The 23468-nt window shown below is 42.2% G+C and overlaps 1 protein-coding gene across 1 annotated transcript; it reads right to left on the bottom strand.

Moving 5' to 3' along the window:
* Positions 1-185: 185 nt before the first annotated feature.
* LOC119389849 (exocyst complex component 8) lies at positions 186-23324 on the bottom strand. Its single transcript, XM_037657249.2, has 16 exons — positions 23251-23324; positions 22560-22715; positions 21829-21924; positions 21089-21180; positions 20857-20993; positions 19745-19824; positions 19249-19322; positions 18777-18894; positions 16526-16721; positions 14973-15117; positions 9350-9530; positions 8130-8260; positions 7156-7310; positions 5011-5081; positions 4211-4401; positions 186-480 (listed from the first exon to the last, which is right to left on the bottom strand). Exons 1-16 carry the CDS (start codon positions 23309-23311, stop codon positions 289-291), a joined length of 2076 nt encoding a protein of 691 aa, XP_037513177.1. The 5' UTR covers positions 23312-23324; the 3' UTR covers positions 186-288.
* Positions 23325-23468: the final 144 nt, after the last annotated feature.

Below are 23468 nucleotides of genomic sequence, written 5' to 3'. Positions count from 1 at the left end.
CGGAGCGACTCGCGGAGGCCACGTTTGCGACAATGAAATCCAAGCATGAGGTGCACAGACTTTCACATTTTGCTGACCGAACTTCTTGCAAAGCTTCCACAGTATTGCACCTAATGTACGAAGCGGAGTATAGAACATCAAAATGATGAACAGTTTTCTGTGAGCAGCAAAGTTGAGGCACCAGTATAAATAACATTTTATTTTTCCAAGCAAATAAATAACGACAAGCCACTCTTGGTCTGACGATTTGTCATGGTGGCCTTTGTAAGAGGAAGGTAGTCCGTGACGTCAAAGAAATGCAACGGCCGGATATTTTGTGACGCCCTTGTTGTTGCCCTTTGGCGGCATGCACGAGGCAAACTCCTGACGAAGTTCGTTCCAAAAGGAAGCGAGGTGTGGCAACTTGGCGTCGCATCTCTTCTCGGCGACTTCCAGCAATGTCTCCAGCAAGAAACTTGCGTTCTTTTGGATCAGAGGCACCTGTTACGGAAGAAGGATGAGTTTTTTTTTCAAGAAGCTTGTGCACCTGCACACACCTGTATATACAAAGGATTGGTGCTCGCAAATGTTAACGCTCCATACACCATCCTTTTCCTTCAATTCAGTCCACTTGTGTGGCAAGCTCATGGCATGACACCTTTAAAAGAAGATAACCATAGCCTTGGGTGTGTCTTCGTTAGTGAATGGTAGCTCTGGAATTTCTATTTAGGTTCTGAAATATGGCCAAAACTGTGGAGTTTCTAAATCAATGGCATTTCGTGCACACCCAAGTGGAAACTTTGCAATTCTCATATGGCTTTTGTACGCACTGTTCACAAATTTTTTTCTAAATGTAAACCACTCGAGTGTTTTCTCCTCCTTGCTGCATACTTCTCCAGACATCTGTAAGCTATGTCAATACGATATGTTACATCAGCACTCATCATTGAAAACACCTGTCCATTCCTGCAACTTCATTCTTTTAGCCAATGTGCTATTGTAACAGCACATAAAGTGCAAAATGTGCTGTGTGAAGTGAAATCAGCTTATTGCACACGACAGGCAAATGACACTGCGATAGACACTGGGAGCATGTAGCCAAGGCATGCTAGCAGATGAATAAGAACTGATGTTCCTTGTGTGTAGACAACCAACCGGTTTTTACCTTGGTGGTGTCACATGCGTGACCCTATTGATATCGCAAAGTGTAAATAGACTAGAAAATTGTAGAGAAGAGCACGCAGTTGCTATTGAATCACTGTAGACAGTCGATTCCACGAAAGATCGAAAAAGGGTGTATATTTGATGTTTCCGATTTTCCTGATAATTTTGTATGTTGTGCACATATGACTGCACAGCACGAAATCGCAGTTCGTTTTCAAATAAAAATTTTTTTCAACACAGGAAAATTCGACAAGTGTCGCCGGTTGACGACGACCATTTTACGAAGAGTGCGTTTTCGTAAATTCGGAACCATGCTGGCAGCCACTGAAGCTATATATTACAAATATCTTTCTTTTTGGCGGAAGTAGAAGTAAAGAGAAAATAGCTCTTATCATTTCATGGAATTCTGAGTAAATTATGTATTTTTAAAAATTCACGAAATACGCTGCGTTTTTGAAAATCAGTCAAATTTGGGACGCTATGGCTACTTCTGTGAACATCTTAGCTTGTTCATATTTGCAGTATTAATAGGCCTTTATGTGAATAATGAACCCCTGCATTTGTATTTCTCTAATAATTTTCAAAGTAGTAAATTTTCATGCTCGAAACACCAAAAAGAGAAAAGTGCTCCTCCATTCAAAAATCTATAATAAAAAAAACCCAATCTCAATTTTGTTCAAAGTCCCCCAAAATGTTCTCAAAGGACTGCAGAATGATATTATGAAAAAACATGTTGCATCATTTTTATTACAACAAAAGCATAAAAAGTCAAACATTGTGTTTCCAGAGCGTGGTGGCTACTGCGCAAAGGACATCTCTAGTAACAAGAAAATACAGTAACACGTCTTTTTTTCTTTTCTGAGCTTCGCTAAACAACAGTAATGATCTATGGTCAGAAATCGGGAACTGTTTTGTAAAGAAAAAGACCGTTCCAATTAAATGCATTCGCGTGGTTTGCGACTTCACGCCAGTGTTAGACATCCCTCAGTCCACAGTATGCACTTTCAGTTGTAGCCTCCTTTTCTTTCATCTATTTCAGTTGAGTATAATTCATATCTTGAGTGCTAAAGAACGCATTCCCTCCATGCGTCTCTTATGATGATGTGCTGTGCCAGAATTGAGAGATTGGTATAAAAGCCAAGGTCTCTTCATGAATGGAAATGAATTTCTGGATAGCGGTCGCCAAGAGGTGTGGTTTTTGTTGGCCCAAATGTGTACATTGTCAAACCTTATGTGATCAATGCAGAGTTTAAAAAGAATCGATTACATGAAGATTGGTGGCAGCAGTTCTGGCCACGGAGAAAACACGTTTTGTTTGCATTGCATCTGCTTTGTTTTGCATATCCTTCTTTCTCTTGAAGAAGTGCTGGCAGATCTGGTTTCCCTCTTGAATTGAGCGCGCATCCTGCTTCATGGCCCTCCGCAAAAGAGTCTCGATCCGATATCTTCTACGTAACGAAAATTCTGCTGCAGCGGAATTTTCTTTTTGTGCACCATGAGGCAGTCCGTACAAAATCTCGGCCATGGCTATAATGCCTACCCATAGCCACCTTCAGAGCGTAGGATAGTGATCGCATCAAAGTGAAGCACAATTTAGATGCTTAACTTCTATATCAGGTGGTGTTTGGCTGACTGGCACAGCCGTACTCGTTGCTGTCGCCTGCTCAGGCGGGCGTCCATCGCGCCGCCCTTTGCATCTGTCCGCCTAACGCATGCTACTCCGTTTACACGAGTGCTTGTAGCGCGGGCCACACGATCCGCACGGTGCGGATCCAGAGACCGGGCGGGAGAGCGACGAGCGGTGAAAAATGTATCGTGTAACCAACGCAATCGACACCCCAGCTTTTTCTCGTGCATAGCGACAAAGCCTGGCAAACAATGTGTGGCTGCGGTGCTTAGGTTGCACTGCGGTACTCGCCGTTCACCACTGCCGCCATTTGCGATTTCTCACATTCTTACAATGCATGATCGACTCAGCTACACATATTTCGCGTTTAGCTTCGTTACTTTTATATAAGCGCATTTACTAAAAAAAAATTATCCAGAGGAATGAAAATGTCCGTGCTGCCCGTCGACGAGGAATGTAAGTGGTGTCGCAAATGCATTTAATTGGAACGATCTTTTTTTTCTTTACAACACAGTTCCCACTTTCCAACAATAGATCATTACTGCTGTTTAACGAAGCTCCGAGAAGAAAAAAGACGTGTTACTGTATTTTCTTGTTACTAGAGATGTCCTTTACGCAGTGGCCACCACGCTCTGGAAACACAATGTTTGACATTTTCTGCCTTTGTTCTAATAAAAATGATGCAACATGTTTTTTCATAATATCATTCTGCAGTCCTTTGAGAACATTTTGGGGGACTTTGAACAAAATTGAGATTGGGTTTTTTTTATTATAGATTTTTGAATGGAGGAGCACTTTTCTCTTTTTGGTGTTTCGAGCATGAAAATTTACTACTTTGAAAATTATTAGAGAAATACAAATGCAGAGGTTCATTATTCACATAAAGGCCTATTCATACTGCAAATATGAACAAGCTAAGATGTTCACAGAAGTAGCCATAGCCTCCCAAATTTGACTGATTTTCAAAAACGCAGCGTTTTTCGTGAATTTTTAAAAATACATAATTTACTCAGAATTCCATGAAATGATAAGAGCTATTTCCTCTTTACTTCTACTTCTGCCAAAAAGAAAGATATTTGTAATATATAGCTTGAGTAGCTGCCAGCATGGTTCCGAAGTTACGAAAACGCATTCTTCGTAAAATGGTCGTCGTCAACCGGCGACACTTGTCGAATTTTCCTGTGTTGAAAAAAATTTTTATTTGAAAACGAACTGCGATTTCGTGCTGTGCAATCATATGTGCACAACATACAAAATTATCAGGAAAATCGGAAACATCAAATATACACCCTTTTTCGATCTTTCGTGGAATCGACCTGTAGATAGTTTCAGGATCCTTAAAGTATGAAGAATCCTTGCTTTTTCGCAAGATTGTCTCAAAACATACGACACTCTGCAGTATCGGCAACATTAAAATGCCGTAAGTGAACAGATTCTCACATCCGACTTGAAGCTCTTGTTTGCCAGAGAGGCGTCCACGTGACGCAGGTGTGCTCGGAAGGTGGTCGCCAGAGATTCCAGGATGAGAACTCGCGTGACTGGTGTGTGCAGCTTGAGCAGGTCGTCGAGAAGATTCAAGAAGGTCTTGCTGAAGGACACCGTGTTGGATGAGAGGGACACCCAGCATTCATCTGCAAAGGATGTCGTGCACACATTTCAGTCCCAATAAGCTGACTGCATGACACTGTCAACCACGAATCACTAAGAGAAGCATGGTGTGGGATTTAATAGTAGTCGTGCAAGGATGATATATTTGCATTACATACAGACAGCCAGTGACCTTCAGTGGTGCACTCAGCAGAGTGTTTTACACCTTGTAGACACGGCAGTGTAAAAAAAATATGCAATGGAACATTTACCTTGAACCAGTGTTCTGTTATCCGTAATACACTAAGAGATCTGCTCCTCTTCAACAAAAAAGAAAAAAATCATTATTATTGCACTAGTGTCACCGTGTTTATATGCCTGCAAATGGTCACGGTATATTCAGGTTGCATGCGTATGTGTGCGCATTGCATGCACGCCTCGTAAAATCTCAATGTTGTACAACAACAAAAAAAATTTTTACTTATACTGGAAATGCCAGTAATTGTTGTGAAAAATAAAAGGCTGGGGGACTTTAAAGGAGCAAGTTTCGTTTTAATTACAGCTCCAAAGCCCAATTATGAAGAACACGTGAAATATAATTAGGTGGCGATGCCATACATGCACTATAGGTGATGCGAGGTGACAAGACTTACCGTATACATATGGAGAGATATTTGAGATTCCAAGGTTGTTCATGTCGTCAAGCAGCTTTTGTAATCCTGCCCTGCAAAGACATACACAGCACGAGGCAACACCGTTAACTCCAATGGAACATCTATCACTTTACCTATATCAGTTCTCTCACTATGAGTTCCACACTCAATCTCATACACAAAAGTATATTTCTTTTTTCTTTCTCTGCTTTTTCTTGTTGCTGTTTAGGGGGTGGGGGTGGGGGGTGGTTGTCATGTCATTTGCGTGAGGCCATTATTTGCAATACCAGCAGACTGTGCTGGTGCTGCAAAGAACGTCGGCAGATGTAGCAGTCCTTAGAAGTAACAATGGTAATGGTACCAGCATAACTATGGTAAGCAGAATGTAATCTTTATGCCATATCAAATCCGCTTGGGCTTTTGAGGTTAGACGGCAGGGAGGTGAGCAATACTTTACAACAGGAGTGGGGTTGATAAAGCGGGCCCCCATCACTACTTCTAGGATTAAAATGACATTCTTTTGCGTTATGGTGCTGGCCATGAGTTTTGAGAAAGTCAAGGACTGCCAAGCAAACAGACACTTTGGATGAAAGGGTGGTCATACATGAATGCTCTTTCGAAGCAAACGTATTGAAACTAAAATTTTCTTATTTTGGTCATGTCATGTGAGCCGCCATGGAGCAGAAATTAACATTAGCCAAACTGGAATGTAAGAAAACAAGGCCGGCTATGTACAGGATTGTTAGACGGCCTTCTGGAGGCCACGGGTAAACGTCCAGAGGAACTGAATATAACTTGTATTAATAGTAGGGGTGTGCGAATATTCGAAATTTCGAATATTTTTCGAATAGTGTTTGCTATTCGATTTGATTCGCACTGGAATTTTACTATTCGAACTACTCAAACTTCCCAAAAACAAATAGAGTCAACGTCCGATTGAAAGTGACCCCTTCAGATTTTTCAATATGCTTCACCTCATCACACCCCGGTATTGCGGCAAAGCTGCCTTTCAAGCTCCGTTACGGTCGCAAATGTATTAACTCAAGAAAACGCCAATTCCGACATGGAGATGAAAGATGTGGCAGAGGTGGACGCTCAATTAATGCTGTTTTGGACCTGAAATTTAAGCAGGAAGTCCGAAAAATTGGAAGCCGAAGCTTTTTAGCATCCAAAGTTTCAGATGTTCTTATATATCGACGTCTACGAGGCAGATTTGGAACTCCGGACTTGAAGGGAGCACACCCTTGTCCACCACATCAGTTGGGCTTCCACAGAAGTTGAAAGAGGAGGAGAGGCTGAGGAAATGGCATCTTTGCCTATCACGTGTAAAGTGTTGTCGGCAACACTTTGGTTGCACCAAATCATGTACATAAATACAATTCGGCCTCTACATTGCCTCATTCTTGATAAGACAACTATGAAAGACCACCCCACCAGTGCTTCAGCAACCTAGAGAAAAGAAACACTTTCATGTTGCTATCTCGTAAGAATATGCTTAGGATTCCTCTCTAACATTTTTTTCTGCAATTTCGCTTCGAAGTATTCGAAAAATATTCTAGAAATATTCGAGAAATATTCGAAAAATATTCGATTCGATTCGCACTCACACTTCAATATTCGAATTGGCTTCGCACCCAAAATTTTGCTATTCGCACAGCTCTAATTAATAGGTCTTGCTGGTGGTCATATTTAGCAGGAGTAGGGTTCTCCCCATAAATATTTTAGAAGTAGAAATTTCGAGGTGGGGGGGGGTCGAGATATTAAGTTTAAGAATTTCAAGTTTCAGGTGGAGGTAGTCGTAGCTCTCTGGTGTACCGCACACACAATTTTCTAGTTATGGGTTCCTCAGGTGCACATTTCGAAGGGGTCAATCGAAGCAGTGTGCGGTCTCTATTGAAAGCGATGGGTGGCATTTTCACCACCACCCACCAAGAAGAGAATCCTGACCAGCAATAAGGAGCAACTCGACGGCACTTAATTTAACAACATCATGCATGATACTTACTGAGCCATATTAACGGCTAATTCTGCAGAAAGCTTGCAAGATACATGGCCCAATAAGGAAGAAGCTCGCGACTATCCAAGCATGTTGCACGCGCCAGCAGGTATGCCATATCACAAACCCAGTCACAAAGGAACGCTTACTTGTTGTATAGGTTCTGCGGCCGCCATCGATCCTCTGCCGCTCTCAGTTTGATGGCTTCCAGCGCCTTGTCCCTAGAGTCCGTTATGATTCGCTCGACATCGTTCTTGAGAAGCTTCTCCAGGAAAAACGACAGGTCCAGGCCTATCTCCCACAGCTGGTGAACAGAAGACACAAAATTACCTGCTGGTATGGTCTACTGGTGGAATTGCAGTATAACTCAAAGCTGGGTGAGTTGGTGACTGCTTGTGTTGTAATCACTGTGTGCACAAAGAAAAAGGACTCGGTGAAGTTAAGAAACAGGCACTGGACTGAGACTGTTCATTACCGAATTTATTTATTTTGGAAAAGACACAACATGTAAGCTCCAGCTGAATGTATTGGCCAGATAAGTGTATGAATTAGCAAGCCATATGTAGTAATCAGTGACAAAGAAGTCGCTTTCTTAAGTGCTGCATTATGCTTAGTAATTCGTCTCTGTTTTTGTAACTTGTTCAATTCATTCTGCACATGCATATAGAGGTTAGAGGGGGAGGTGTCAGCAACGGCGCGTCGGAGAGGCAACATTTTTCATGATGATGCAATGGCGCAAATGGCAACTCGGAGCCGACAGCAGCACTGCCACATCGGCGCTGTTCATGCAGTTCGAGTGCAAAGGCATCTTGGAGAAGACGACGTACCACCTGTCGGTGTCATGAAAAAACGCCGCACCGATTTCCACGACCCAGCCCCACCAATGCTGACACCTCTCCCTCTAGCCACCATAACATGCATAAGGCTGGAAACATAAACAAAGTCAGAGCCGCTTTCAACTTCACTGTCTTTGTATACTTTGTGAACTTTGAGCGGTGAGAGCCTCTACACTAACACGGTGAGCAATGAGAGCAGTTAACTTCTCTTAACTAAACAGTGTTAAGTTAGTATGTCATGTCAATAACTAAACAGTGTTAAGTTATTCTTTCGTTTCATAACTCACCCGTTCACAATGGGTGCGGACAGCCAGGATGCATTCGGTCGCCACCGAGAGAGACACTTGCGTGGTGAACACGTGGTTTGAGAAGAGCTTCACAAAGTTTTGAAGTTGGTCCTTGGCCCACACGACGAACGCTTCCGGTGAGAAGAGAAATTAATGAACACGATCATTAAGCGTGCATTTAAGTAGTCATTAAACAATGATCAAAGTACAATGCTTTTTAGGGGAAGCTCTGGAACATCATCTCTTTTCAAAATTTCATGACAATGAAAAATCTGATTGCAAAACGAAGCAATCTGTTATTACCACATGTATAAAAGGAAACAGAAACACAAAAAGTGAGGTCATGGTCATACTTAAAGTCCAAGTGGCCACAATAGGTACAGTTGGCCAAACATGTCTTTGGGACAAAACTTGCAACTAATCAAGAATAGACACGAAGTCTCAGCACGTAGCCTTGAATTAAAAATTTCAAGCTATAGCAGTAGTTGTGACATACACAGCGTACATTTAAATTTGTCATAGCAACTGTGTTCTGTAAATTTTTGTGGCCAACTATACATTTAAGCATTCTTAGTTAACAGTTTTCAAAATATTTCACCAACGATCCATTCTCCTGCACACAACAAGCAGATAGGGACCACTCGTACAACACACCCTGTTTTCTAGTAAAGATAGCCGCTTTTATTTCATTATGGAGTTCTTTCAGAGCAGTTTCTTCATGACTGCATATCAATGGAGCTCCCCTTCACCACACACTATGCAGAACTTATAGATCATAGCTGACAACCCAAGAACATTAAAATCCATAAAGATTCCACAGATGTGACAAGTGGATTTTTAATGTGTAGCATTATACCGCGAGTCAGTCGAAACATTTATTGTGAAGCCAGAAAAACTCTTTGGACCAAACTTGAACCTAACAACCACTTGTGGTTGTTGAAGGAACATAGTTGACACACAAACAACAATGCAAACAACACGCCGTCTGCCATATAATGCTACTCATATCTTGCACAGTTTCTGTTCTGGGAAGTTCTACTTAATTTTTTAAAGTTTGCCCCGCGTGCGCACCTCATGAGGGATGCGAACGCACTTGATTAAAAGTAATTTAACTACCATCACAACAATGACACACGTGGAGATATATAAACTTTAAAGAAAGATATGCAGGGTACCGACAACGAGACTTGCTCGAGACAAGCAGCACATCTGAGACTTACAAGAAGCGCAGCTGTTGTTGCTGCTGAACGCCTGGCTGAACTCCTGTCCCGTCTCAACCATGCTGCTGAAGAAGAGTTCACACAGCTTCTTGATGTACGGCGCAGTGGCACCTTCCATCTTCTGCTGCCGCATCGAGTATTTTAATATGGCGCTGCGGTGTTTCAGGAACAGGTCGCAAGCCTTTGAGAACAAAAGCGGAGAGAGCACACAGGTACAGTCAAATTGCAGGCCCACAAAACTCACAAACAAAACAACCAAAACAAAACATAGCTCAGAAATCAGTTCATTCGGCTGCTCGCTCATCCAGCACCTCTAAGCCGTGGGCGAATATTCGTACGAATATTACTGTATATTAGAATTTGCTTCGACACGAATTTAAACTATTAGAAGTTTCGAAGTAGTATTCGAACTGTACGAATAAACGTAATAAGGTGCGTATTTGGGCCGGTTGGTACATGTTCAACGATACGAGAAACAGCGCGACACACGGGACAGTGAAAGAGATACTTCGGCGATACAGGGATCAACGAGCACGTGAGATTTATGAGGCATTTTGCATTGACAAAAAAGGTGATATGTGCGTGAGCGTGCCTTCGTTAGCGCTCCTCACCAGGGAAATTGCCTATCTGTCTAGTGGATGATGGTTTTATTATTTTTTTCAGAAGCTTTCATAGAATTCGTGAACAAAGTTCCACGTCACTGTTCTCCTCTCCTTCCTTTCACGGTGCATGTGCTATATATACCCCCATGTACGGAATAAAACCTTGGTTGTAAGTCAGTGCTTGGTCCGTCTCTTTCACTGTCCCATGTGTCGCGCTGTTTCTCGTATCGTTGACGAATAAACGTATATTTGACCGCACGTAACCACCCCTGTGTGTGGTTCCACAGTAGCGTGGGAGTGCTATGTCTTGAAACCACCTATCCAGAGGAAATCTGCACTGGCACAAAGCCACACGTCAGTGTTAAATGTACGTATCGCCTCCACCTCTATTAATGAAGGAAAGATTACTTTTAAGGGCTCGTTCTTGTTTGTTATACACAATATTAATGAGAACTAGCAGATAGCTAGTTGCTGTCTGCTAGTTCTCATTAATATTGTGTATAACAAACAAAAACGAGCCCTTAAAAGTAATCTTTCCTTCATTCACAGCGAGGGTCTCGTTCTGGCAGACATGATGCCTTCAGGTAGTGTGCGAGGGATTATTGGTCAGCTGCCTGCTCGTAAATAGATCACGTGCAATGTGACGCCAAAAGTAGGCAGAAAAAAGAGTGTTCCACACTCGCCACCATGGCTGCGACTGGCGCTGACTAACACTCCTAAGTTTAAATCCACTTATATACCCTATAAAGTGGACGGGGAGATGACCGTCGCCGTAGCTCAGTGGTAGAGCATTGCACGCGTTGTTCGAAGGTCGCAGGTTCGGTCCCTGCCGGTGGCAAGTTATCTTTTCGTCCACTTTAATTTCTTCACATTTATATTCTAATTACTACAAATAACACTCCACCTCTATTACTTATTTTTTCAGTTTAAAAGTTTGTTATACGCGTTTATATGCACTAAGTATAGTGAATTTTAAAACATAATCTATTTTACCGCTTATAACTTGCACCCTACTGCTATACAATCTTGCAACGATTCAAAGTTGCTTCCACTTCACTTTGAACCAAAAAAGTGACATTCGCAAATGCCTTGTTAACCATTCTTAAAAATATTGTGCAAGTTAGTTGGGTCATGACAAAAATGCTCATTAAAAAAAAAAAAAAAATATATATATATATATATATATATATATATATATATATATATATATATATATATATATATATATCAGTGCTGGGCAGTATCGAAGATACATGTATCTTAGATACTATCTTAGATACTGTATGGGTATCTTGTATCTGTATCGCGATACGTCTCGAAATACGAGTATCTGTATCTGTATTTCCGATACATTCGATAATGTATCGTGTATCTTAAGATACAAGATACTTCTATTGCAACACAACCGTGCGAAACAGTAATCGTTGGCCAAGCTTCGCTTCTCAAGCTGGTAATGGTGCCACTAAGCCATCTGAATAAGTCTAAGGGCAGTATCGTTTTATTTTTACGCCAGAGTCATCCAGTGAGGGTAGAAGATCAGGAAGACAAGCACGCGGACGTCTACTCCCTGCCCACGTACCCTTTGTTTTCTCGATTTCTTTTCCTTTTAGTTGCGCCAATGCCGCGACACTTGCTCTTAGCCACTGTCGTGTGCCGCGTACTCCACATCGTGCGGCGTCTATCGCGCAAATTTTGATGATGCTACAGTGTCGTTATTGAAGATTCGCTTGCGTCTTGCTCCGTAACAAAATGTGATGCGTGCAAGAATGGGGTTGCTTTGCGTCGCGTGGATTTTACATGTCAGCGATTTGAAGGATCTCGTGGATGTAAGTTTGACTTGCATGGAATTAGCTAACTTATATGCAAATAAGATTCTAACAACTTTAGCGCCACTGGTACTGATGCCAGACCTAATAGAGCGAGCGTTTACCTAACAGAAAATATCTTGGCGTACCGTATTTTTCACTTCCATCTACATTTATTCAAAGAATTTATGAAGTCATAATTTGATCATTAGCACAAGTGCTTTCTTAGCTGTCATTTTGCATCACATACATTACCTAGGTCTCTTGCACTGCTTTTCCGGTCTGGTCACTGCAGTATGTCTTTTGTAACGCGCTCCCAAAAATAGGATTTCTGCTTTACTCTTCTAACTGCTTTATTTCTACTACTGTTTACATATTTACACGTTTCCAAGGCGACTTTGAAAACAAATATATTATTATGTGGGCGTGCCTTGAGTACACAACACAAAATATTCTGCTTACCGCTTAAGAAAATAGCGAAATTGAGTTTGCATTATAATAATGGAAATCATTAGAAGCCATCGTAAAGATGTTAGGAAGGGGATTTGAGAAACGCTGTTATTCCGAATGCTCCGTTTTACTCATGAGCGTCCCAACGAGCCGTTTCAGGCAATTTTCCATAGGCATTGAATTTTCTATTGTCTCAACAGGTAAACCTACGATACTTGATGCTCATAGCTATTGCACGCCGTGTGTATTGTGTTTCTGTACTCATTCAATGTGAATGTTTGATACAAAACAACCTCTCTATTTTACTTATATTTGTTTTCCTGTTTTAGGCCTTCTTAAATATTTTTCGCATTACTAATCGCCACGTAATGGGAGCTATAAGCGGCAATAGCGCGAATAGCGGCGGTGTCCTGCGACGCCTTGTGCAACTGTACAATACGTCTGAGACATTTCTGTGTTGCACATGTTCTCTCGTTGAAGAAAAATTGCTAAAAGATTGTACGTTAGTGAGTATATCAACAAAGAATCCCTTACGCCAGCAGCTAAGCAGGACATGGAAATTCATTGCAGTTTTACGTCATCTACATATACACAAGGGGTCTCAAACTCAGCTTATAGCCGGCGGGCCGTAGTCGTGAAATTTAGCTCCAAAGGCCGGGACAGTGAAGATGGTGGGGTCAGAGAGAGCTTGAACAAAATGACGTTGCCATTTGAAAGGAAGTCTTTCCCATTTCTCATATATAGGTCATTTCTGAAGGGGATTTGGAGACAGGATTCGAGAAACATCGATAGCGATGTACACAACGAGTAAAATCTACGCGGATTGAAACATAGAGTTTTTGTTCCACGGTTATGTTTCAGCACATGGTGACCACATGTTCCTCACGAAAGAAATGCTTGAGACCATTCATGTCTTTGTAGCTCACGAACCTACTTATTTAGAAAATAAAAACAAATGCGACGGAGACGGTCATGCGTTGCGGCCGGGCCGCTAGCGAACGGTCTCAAAACCCGTATACACCATGCGTTCCCACCTCCTCCCCCCCGTCCAAAAAAAAAAAAAGCAAGCCGCTACCAGCGTTGTTGCTGCTGTACGCCTGTTCGAATATACGGTATTGTGCAAACCTTCTTTCACGGACAAGGCAAATTCTACACCGGTATTTGCGCCGTCGTGCGAAGGCTTCCTATTGACGTTATTGTGATTATACGGCAACCCGCTAGCTGGTCGACAAGCTAAGCAGCGACTCCCATCAATTGAAAAAAATGACAAGCTAGACCCGCTGTCAGCGAAGTGTATAAAGAGTTGTCCTGTGAAGAAGCTAAAACAAACCCCAATAAGTTGTTTTGGAAGGAAACTAATGTACTTTGAGCAAGAAGGGCAAAACTTTTGAGATACTAAGAGACATTTCATTCAAGTCAAACAAAATAGGTCACAGTTAAGAAATTTCCAAGCAGACATTTTTGTGTATAGGCGTTTGCTGCTACATTATATGGATCTATAATAATAAATTTCAGAATGTATCGAAGTATCTTAAGATACAATTGGCAAGTATCGTATCGGATACAATTATTGCTGCAGTATCTTGTATCTGTATCTCCAATACTTCTTGCCTGAGTATCTTGTATCGTATCGCGATACGATTTCAAAGTATCTTTGCCCAGCCCTGATATATATATATATATATATATATATATATATATATATATATATATATATATATATATATACTATTCGAACAATTCGATTACAAGTTATTTGGCCAAATCACTATTTGCTTCTAATTCACTTCAAACCTCACATTTACTATTCGCCCATCCGTAAAGACCCCTAAGCATTCTTCCTTTCACCACAAAAAACTTGATGAAGGCTGGTGTAAAAAACTTTCATTTTAAAGAAACATGGACTGAATTCGTCCAGGCTGCAGGCTCTGTGTTCAAGTGAACTTAAATTTACTTCAGCTTAAAGGGGTCATGAACCACTTTTCCAAGTAATGATCTAATGACCTTAGTATTGGAGTTTACTGCCTCCCGAATCGATTGCCGCAAAAATTTCTCGAATCCGCCAAGAATCAGCGGAGTTACGGGGGTTTGGCGCACGCTCCCAGCGCTTCCTCTCTTTTCTCGTGCCGACGAGCGCACTCGAAGCTAGACAGGGAGGGATGACACGGGGGAAAGAAGTTACGTCAGTGCGCGTCATGGAACACGATCGCTCTCTCGCTGTGATTCGCTTGCGCGAGTGCGGCTACCGTGTACTGAGGAGTGCGGCGCCGGCAAGTGGCGGCACCCCGCGGCAAGGAGAGCATCTGATACGAACGCCGCTCTCGATTTACGTCGGCTATCCGCCAATAAGCATGCTATGTCTCTTGCGACGTAAACTGACAGATCTGCGACGTGAGCTAACAGACGCCCCGCCCACCGACGAGAGTGAGAATCGGCCTCTGTTTGAAAAGAGGGCGCCTGGGGAAACGGCAACTTCGCGCTCCGCTTGTGGCTATTACGCGGCGCGCACGACTGTAATATTTGGCAGAGCAGTTCATAGCCGTGTCAGCTTTCCGCAGGATGTGTTTTTTCAACAAGCCCAAGGTGTGCTTCATGACCCCTTTAACAATGTCTACCACAAGCGAGTCACCGATCAAGGCATCAGAAATCAAACATCACTCGGTGGAGTCAATGCGAAAATATATTGCTTATGTCGGCTATTGGCAATCACAGGGCAGTATCCGAGAGTGTGTAACGGACGATGCAAGCAATGCTACTGTGCCTGACCTGCGAAGATTTCCCCAGCTTTATGAGCAAGCTGACAGCCCGGCGCGCTGCCCGTGGTCCACCTTGGAGAGAACGACCCGGCGAGACGTGCAGCTCGTTGGTCAACACGTCAACCAGGTGTTTGACACGGTAATCGATGCGTGGCCTGGAATTTAAGCAATGGCACTGCTATCGAGATTACAAAATGTATAACCTTTCACAGCAGGCATTTTGATCGACCATTCCATCAACGCGTGAAATTTGTACAATTTGATGCCAAGGTTCTGGAGACCCTATCTAAAGCGAGTCGATATGTTTGAATAAACTATAGTGTAATTTATAGCAATTAATTACAATTACTACATAATTATCTAATTACTGTACAGTTAGTCATGCCATATTTCTTCATAAAGCAAATTCAATTTCTCACTCATTGCATCTAACTGTTATCTGCTGACGGCAAGCGTTCCCAAAAATATGAAAAAATATTTTGAAATTCTTGCTGAAATGCCCCACGTCGAGCATCGCGTTAGACACGGTACTGCCTTCACAAAAGTGATCGTGTGTAGCAAACTATTTCATCCAAAAGTAATATATAAGAACTTTAGGTGACAAGAATGTTTAATTTACAACTGGCTCAGTGTTCAGTGTCTCTTTATTGCCACTAGTGCATAGAAATGGCAAAAGTAAGTCGCGTGTACAAATGTACACGCTATGTCACAAAGGGATAATTTAGGCAGTGCCTTAGTTTTGAGTCCAACAGCTATAGTTTTTATAAAATGTAGGACAAACTAGGGCCAATCAGTCTATTTGTAAATGCACTGTCCAAATACTAAAGACAAACTCTGTATTATGCTTAGCTCTTTAACTCAAGGCTTGAAAGAGTTGTAAATTGCATGAACTGCTTTGCTGGAATACAGGTTGCACGCACAAAAAATTGTCGAATTGAGCTAGGAATGAAAAATGAGTAATTTTGTCTGTGATACATTTACTGATCAAGAAAAACAGAGCATGAATATCCCAATGCCCATGCACATCAAACAATCCCCATGATTCATGTAATGTGCTTAACACTGTTACATTTGTAAGTGGATGTGTGCACTAACTGTACATGCAAACTGCACACAACAGGAGAGGAAATAAAAAAAATATGGTTTCGTGAATGCGCAGTGCTAGTGACTATTACGCATTATATTTTTTTGCCCTGTATGCTGTCATTTGAACCCACCCTTTCCAAAAGTCTCTTATGATCATACTCTTTGTGTAGTTTGGTTTTGACAACAGTTAGCTAAAAAAGGCACGACGTGACCTCACAGCATGCAAAACAAATCCGGTACAGTACATAAGATAAATCTGATGTGAATACACAAGAACATCCGAAATAAGGGATGGACAAAAGAAAAGAAATAGATTCAGGGGCCTGTTTTCAAGAGATGTTACTTTGTAAAATGCACAGATCAGAAGAAGCAAGCTCATGATGACAGACGCGAAACCATTTGCTTAGAGTGCAGCAGCAGTCACTGCATTTAACACATAAGTTTCCGTTTCGAGTCCAAAATGAAGTTCCAGCTCACTTCATCTCTTCTAGCGGCTTGGCGTTCGGATACAGCGCAAAGTGCTCCTCGGTCTTCAGCACCAGGTTGACGGCACCCTCGAAGTCTCTCTCGGCCACGCACACGTCGAGGTCCTCGGGGAGTTCAGACAACCATTCGGGCAGGACAGCTCCGCTCTCGCACTCGTACAACTCCTCAGCTTCCTCTTCGTCAAAGGCTGTGCAAATCAACTCGAGTTTTGTACATCGCAGATGTAGCAGTGCTGTGCATTCTAACACCACACCGAGAGAACATAACTACACACAATGTTCGCGATGTTGTGGGTTCGATCCCCACCCGTGCAAGTTTTTTTTTTTATCCACCTTCATCTTCCTTTAGCTCGTAATTATTGCACTTGAATTGGAAAAAGTATATAAATGACACCCCTCAATGCTTTACTTGGTGTCATATGTTATGCAACGTCAGCGTCTAAATATATGTATCAACTTCTATAAACATAACACCTACATAGTTGTAACACCTACAATCATATTGTAGTTCTGGGACGTAAATGCCACATATTATTTGTAACGCCTACACAACATGTAAACAACGTGTTTCATGTGACTTTGTAGATGGGTAATGACAACCATCTCCGCATCACTTTTTAGGCTAAACTTATGTTACGCATAATATATGTAGCTGGCCTATCTGACACTAATATACTTTGGACTGGGCCTTGCTAAGCACAAGACACAGGTGAATTGGGAGGCTCAGCCTCCCAATTCACCAATGCATATTTTTTTATATTCTTGCAACATTGTCCTGAGCTCATGCAGAAGAGCCCGCAGGCTTAGCATACACTATGCTGAATCATATTCGCAAATTGACCACATGATGGCACACTTAGTACATGATCATTTAAATAGCCAATTGTTGCTGGAGTTTTTCAGCGTTTCAGTTAAAGGAGTCCTGTCACAAAAATTTTCGCCCCGCGTTTTTTTGCTGCAATGTGTTGCTGGGGGCCTGTTAGTCATAACACGGCACATCGTTTGCTGCAGTGCGCGACAGATAATTAATTACAAGCTCCTCATTACCGACACAGCCTCAGTTTCGGTTTGACAGAGCTCCAAAAACGACAAGCCACCGGGTGCAACTATCACCACCTAGCGAGTGAAACGCTCGGTCACGTGAGCACACAGAACAGTGACTCATTTCCGCGCGGTCTGTCGTCGTCGGGCTCATCGTCGTCCGATGGCGACGATTTTCTTGCGGCGGGGATCGAAGGAATTTTCAACGTGGCGAATCACTTCATGTTTGACCCGCTGGCGAGGAGTGATTCGTCGGGAAGCGCGTCAAAACAGAAATGGCGGCTACGACGTCATCGTAACTTGTACCGGCTGCAACGGTTACGTAGGGGAAGTAGGGGGGTCACCTCGGGTCACCTCTGAGGGTGTCAATGCACTAGGTGCGGCCTATAATGCTGGATCGCGCTCGCGAACTTCAAAATTCATATAAAATACCTTCCAAGCTTTATTCGCTGCCGATATTTTGCAGATGGTACACGCACGTACAATGGGAATCGATCCAGCAGGCTATCTCGGCCGCGAAATTTTGTGTCAGTACCCCTTTAAACCATGTAGAAAAGACATGCTGGCAAAGCACGTTCTTTCCATTTATGCCTTTTAGCCTATATTTTGCCTCACCCACTTTATGCAATGAAGTGAAGGCTGATTGGCTAATGTTAGCCAATCATGCAATCAGCTGTACATGTCGGATAAGTGGAATGCGGTTTGGCCGTTGTGTAATACTTACACTTCTATGACGCTTCCATTCAGCCAGCATTGCATGCAGGGCAATCAGATCTGAACGAAAGAGGAGTTCTGATATATTTTTTTTCTGTTTGGCTGACATGAACCTCAGCTTTCGCTGCATTGCTTATAGTAAGTGGGATGAAGTGTAGCCTTACTAACAAAAGAAATAGTTATCCGATAGGTTGCTTTCCAGCCATCAGACCAGGGGCTTGCCATTCTGACAACTATGCCACATGCCCATTAGACCCTGTATTCAGAGAAACGACTTAGCTTCAAGCCATGACTTGACTTGAATGACTGAAGTCATTGTCACGCCTCTCATGAATGCACTAGTAAAAACTGCAGTAAGCACCTTGGGCATGTGCATGCCAGGCATTCTTTTATCTAGACTCGACCAAGTCAAGTCACGGCTTCAAGTTAAGAAGCATTCTTTCAATATGGAGGTAAGTGTCCATAACAGCCACTGAAAAAATACTTACGGTTGTTGTCGATGCTGAGCAGGCTGCCCTTTGGGTCAAGCAAGGCAGATTCCCTTCTGAGGGAAACAGCAGCCATCTTGGCTTGTTTCGTCTGCTCTATGGCTTCCATCCACACTCTCTGTAGATGCAAAACAAACATGCAAGGGCCCGTGAATATCATTCAGGTGTTTCAATTCAACCACGAGTTTGCTTGAGCATTAAACGGTCTTACAATATCTTCAAAATTGGATAGCGTGAAATTGAACAGGACTGCGAAGGAATACAGATGCACAGGACAGGCGCTATCCTGTTCATCTGTGTTCCTTCGCAATCCTGTTCGATTTTGTGCTATTCAATTTTGAAGATTATGAACCAACTAGCCTAGCAACGTATTTTGTTAAGTCTTACAAGATTGTTTAACGAATGGATTACATCGTGTCTACTGTTTTTAGACAAGCCAGCAGTAAAGAACATAAACTTTGGCATTATTTACCTTTTCGGTGGCAGTTTCACACTGGAATTGTCGTGCGTGTGGAAATGTCAGTATCTTGAAGCAGTTTTTGGATTCTGGAAATAAATCAGAGCCCTTGGTGGTCACAGCTTGGAAATGAGTTTCATCAGCATAAACATAATTTCTTCAGTTAAAATTAGGCACAAGCGTTTACTTTGAAATGCAGCTTTTATACTAGTGTTTAGGACATACTCTAACAAGACAATGAGGATACATGCCAGCATACATAGCATATTTGGCATTTCAGACAACCGTGATAACTGCAATTCATTTTTAGTCACGTCTTCTTGTTGACTGGTACACTGAGTACTTCTAAACTGCATACTTTCCTAAAATACTTTCTTAAGTTAGAATACTTGCTAGCCTCAAGTGTCAAAAGAGGAGATAGAGCGGAAGAGTACAAAAAAATATACATATAGTATGTAGGAAAAAAAGGCACAACGTGGAGCGTGGACGTGCTGCTAAGAAATAAACTTACTCTGGTCCTCTTTCACGTTGACTACTGCCAGATTGTCCAGCTCGTAGAGCATTTGAAACCGATACTGGACAGTGCCCCTCCTGACAAACAAAAAAAAAAGGGACAGAACAGCAGGGTGAGAGATGTTTTTTTGACTGAGTAGTGGAGGGGTTTGCCTAGCATTGTACTTTGAATGAGTATAATGAATAAAATCACGTCACAGTGCGGGACAAATACAGAGCGATCATAAAACACACCAGAACACTCAACAAATAAGGGTGTTTCAATGAGACCAGTGTCGAAGAATGTTTGCTGGCTGCGTGAGATGCACAGAGCGTTAGTCCATGGGCCAAGAACCTCTTTTAGCTTAAGACCTTTGGCTTTGGTATTCAAAAATTGGACGTGTTACGACATCACCATACTGTGAGCTAGCTCCATTGCCGCATTAAATGCGTCAGCAAAAGGCGAGCAAAGTGGAAGTAATGTGCAACTTTCTCAGTTATTTATCAATTTTTTTTTTCAACAATATCGTTGTACATAAGCCCTAGCCTTAGAGAGAGACAATTTCAGCCAACATTTTTCTGTGTCATGGCATACAATTAAAGCCAAGTTAACGACTATTAGAATCAATTTTATAAAAGCAACTTAATACTAGCATCAAATTAATATATTTTCGGGTCTTTAGCCTTCATTCTCATGACATCCTTTTATGTGCTAAAATAAGTGCACATGTACTAGAGTTCATACAACTTCAAAAATGTGTTGGCACTTCTTTTAAGAACTGTCGATAATAATAAAAAGAAAGACGCACATGACTCCACTGCAAAAGCAAACACAACAACACAAGATAAAATAATTTAAACCAAAATAAAGACACACACGTGCCGCTACCACAAATACAAGAAATTATAATAGTAATTGTTCAGGTTTTACGTCCCAAAACCACGATATGATTATGAGAGACACTGTAACGAGCCTCTAGCATTTTGCCTCCAACTAAATGCGGTCGCCGCAGCCAGGATTCGATCCAGTGACCTTTGGGTCAGCTGTCGAGCACCGTAACCACTGGACCATCACAGTGGGTTACAATAAAAGATAATTGCGTAACGAAAGAAAGAAACAAGCATGCTTACCTATGAGGCAGCCAGTCAGCGAGCAACAAACCATCGGACAGCAGAACAACGTAAATTTTGCACTCTGTGCCGTCCTCTCTTACTTCCATCATCTCGCCAGATCGGACGATGTGCCTGTCTTTCACGTCAAGGAGGCGCTGAACGGGCAAAGACAAAAGGAGACGAGAGCTGTAACGGTCACTAAGGTTTCTTCAGTTGCCCTACATGTTTGTTCGTCAAGAGTGCTACGTACAGTGCAACCTTCGACCTTTTCCAAAAGCGTAGACAGGCTCCGTCGTGGGTCCTCCTCTTTCTTCTCAGATGTGGACACATTATTTGTGGAGCCTGAGAAATTCGCCAAAAAATGGATTACAAATATGCTTCTACGCACATATATACACACTATTCGCATTTATACTGCAAGCATCACGCAAGTTACTGCTCGAATAAACACTGTCTAGACAAACTTTAGAATTAAATCTCAGGCATTAACTGAGGAAACAAGACTAGCTTGAAATAATGTAAGTTTGGGCAAGTTCGTGTTCTATTTAGCTTTAGAGTGCACAAAATACACACGAGCAGTAAAAAGACGTAGAGAGAAGACGTAGATGGAGCAATTTGTCTACGTTCTTTTACTGATCAGATGCATTTTGTGCACCAAAAGGCTAAATAAAAATTGGGTACATGCAGAATTCAATGGATGACTGTCAACACTAAGTCAGACAAACACACACAAAAGGCTCACTCAGCCTAACATTTTATTTTTCTGGGGGCAAATGAAAGGCACCAAATAACGCATACCATCACCACACGAAGGATTCAATTCGTATGCTGAAACTTTTCACCAACTTGTGCACATTCAGCATACTACTTCCAAGTTTTAAGTATTGAACTAAAGATGCAAGAGAAATGGTGCACAAGAGTACACCAAGGCAAGCAGCAGTATACTTCAGTCAGTTAAGTATAGACACTTTCAAGAAATTAGGGCGCCACCTTTGCTGTCTGTGATGGAGATTTCTTGCAAAGACTGCATGACATTCTGCTGCTCCGTAAGCATGTGGCTAAGCTGGTACATTTCGCTCTCCAAATCTGGATGCAAGAAGTTAATCGTTAAGGAAGGTTGCGGGCATATAATTACAATGAGATACGAACATTAAGTGCAAAACAAGAGCACAAGATCAACAGCGTGAAAACGTGAACACAAGGGAGACAGCCAGGGAGTCAATGTGCAGTAAAAAACATATTCTTGGCCTTAGGCACACTTAGATCACAACAGCAGTCAAGTGTAGATATGTAAAAGGGATAGGCTGTTAACATAATAGAGTAGAGTAGATCCTTAAACTTGTGGCGCACACCCACATCAGGGGATGGGCCAAGTACTCAATAACTTTAAAATAAATCCTTAAATACATTTATTAGACACTCTTTTATCAGTACATGATCATCATCGCATTGAGCTCTTTGTCTTCATCACTTAATTGTGGGGACTCATCTTGCGAGTGATCTGTGTCTTGAGTGTGAACGGTTCGCCATGTCTTGGGGGCGTATTAATGGTCGTATTAACTGCTGCATCACAACATAGAGATGAAACTATTGCATAAGACACTTGCCAAAGCTGGTGTGAAATTGTCAGTAGACTATGTGATGCAGCTAGCACGTTACAAAACATGTCATACAAAACACGAATGGATATTAAAAAAAAAAAAAAGCAATGAAAAGGATACAAGAGATTTCCTTTGCAGTCTCGATGAACTGCATGTAGTTCTTGTAGACATTTTTCTTCAGCAAGTTGTTAGTTTCGTCGGCGAGGTTCGCAATTTGTTGTCTCTCGTTCAGTATTGCGTCTATCCTGACCGAGCTCTCGACCAAATTCTTCACATCTAGAAAAGAGTAAAAAAAGAAAGCAGTAGGTCATTCACCTAAAAGTAAAGTGACACACGACATACATTGGGGATCTTAGAAGACATCGGTATGCGCGCATCGTGTTGTATTTGCTATGTGACAATAAGCGAGCGGCAGAACAACGCCGACATCAAGCGACATGCCGATCTTGATCGGTGATCGCGAACTTTTGAAGAAGCGAAAGCAGCACGCCCTATGTAGTTTCGGCCGACGCAAACAAGGTGCGCGACGATGCCACGCTCTGACCTTTAGAAAAGACACCTGCTCGAAAGCTGTGGATAGTGTCTACTGTAACGTGTCAGTACGTGAATGGCGATGCCGAAAGAAAAGACCCTCTGTAATTTCATCCGCGCAAGACTTTAGCGTTGCGGAACAGACTATCAGAACACGCCCACCGAAAAGAACGAGTTCGCTATCCCAACCAAACGAACCGTTTTTCTGTTCAGTGGCCAGCGTGGCAACTAATTTAATCGATCATTACAAGTTTGCCTTGAAGTACGCAATAGAACGTACAGTTTGTTGGACTAAAACCCGGCGACGTGAACTTGTCACCGACTGCTACGTACTCCGCCATTCTTGCAAGTGGCAAGTTGTTACGGCAAGTGACGGAGTTCAGACAGTTTAGTAACTAGATCATTCCAAAAAATCACAACCCTGACAAAGCTAACTATTCAGTAAAATACTACACAACTACTGCTATTGCATATTGGCTCTTATACGGCATTTTATAC

Source organism: Rhipicephalus sanguineus, chromosome 4 (genome assembly GCF_013339695.2).
Source record: "Rhipicephalus sanguineus isolate Rsan-2018 chromosome 4, BIME_Rsan_1.4, whole genome shotgun sequence".
NCBI lineage: Eukaryota > Metazoa > Arthropoda > Arachnida > Ixodida > Ixodidae > Rhipicephalus > Rhipicephalus sanguineus.
Note: the sequence above shows the minus strand (reverse complement) of the source record. Positions and strands in the feature narration are given on the sequence as shown.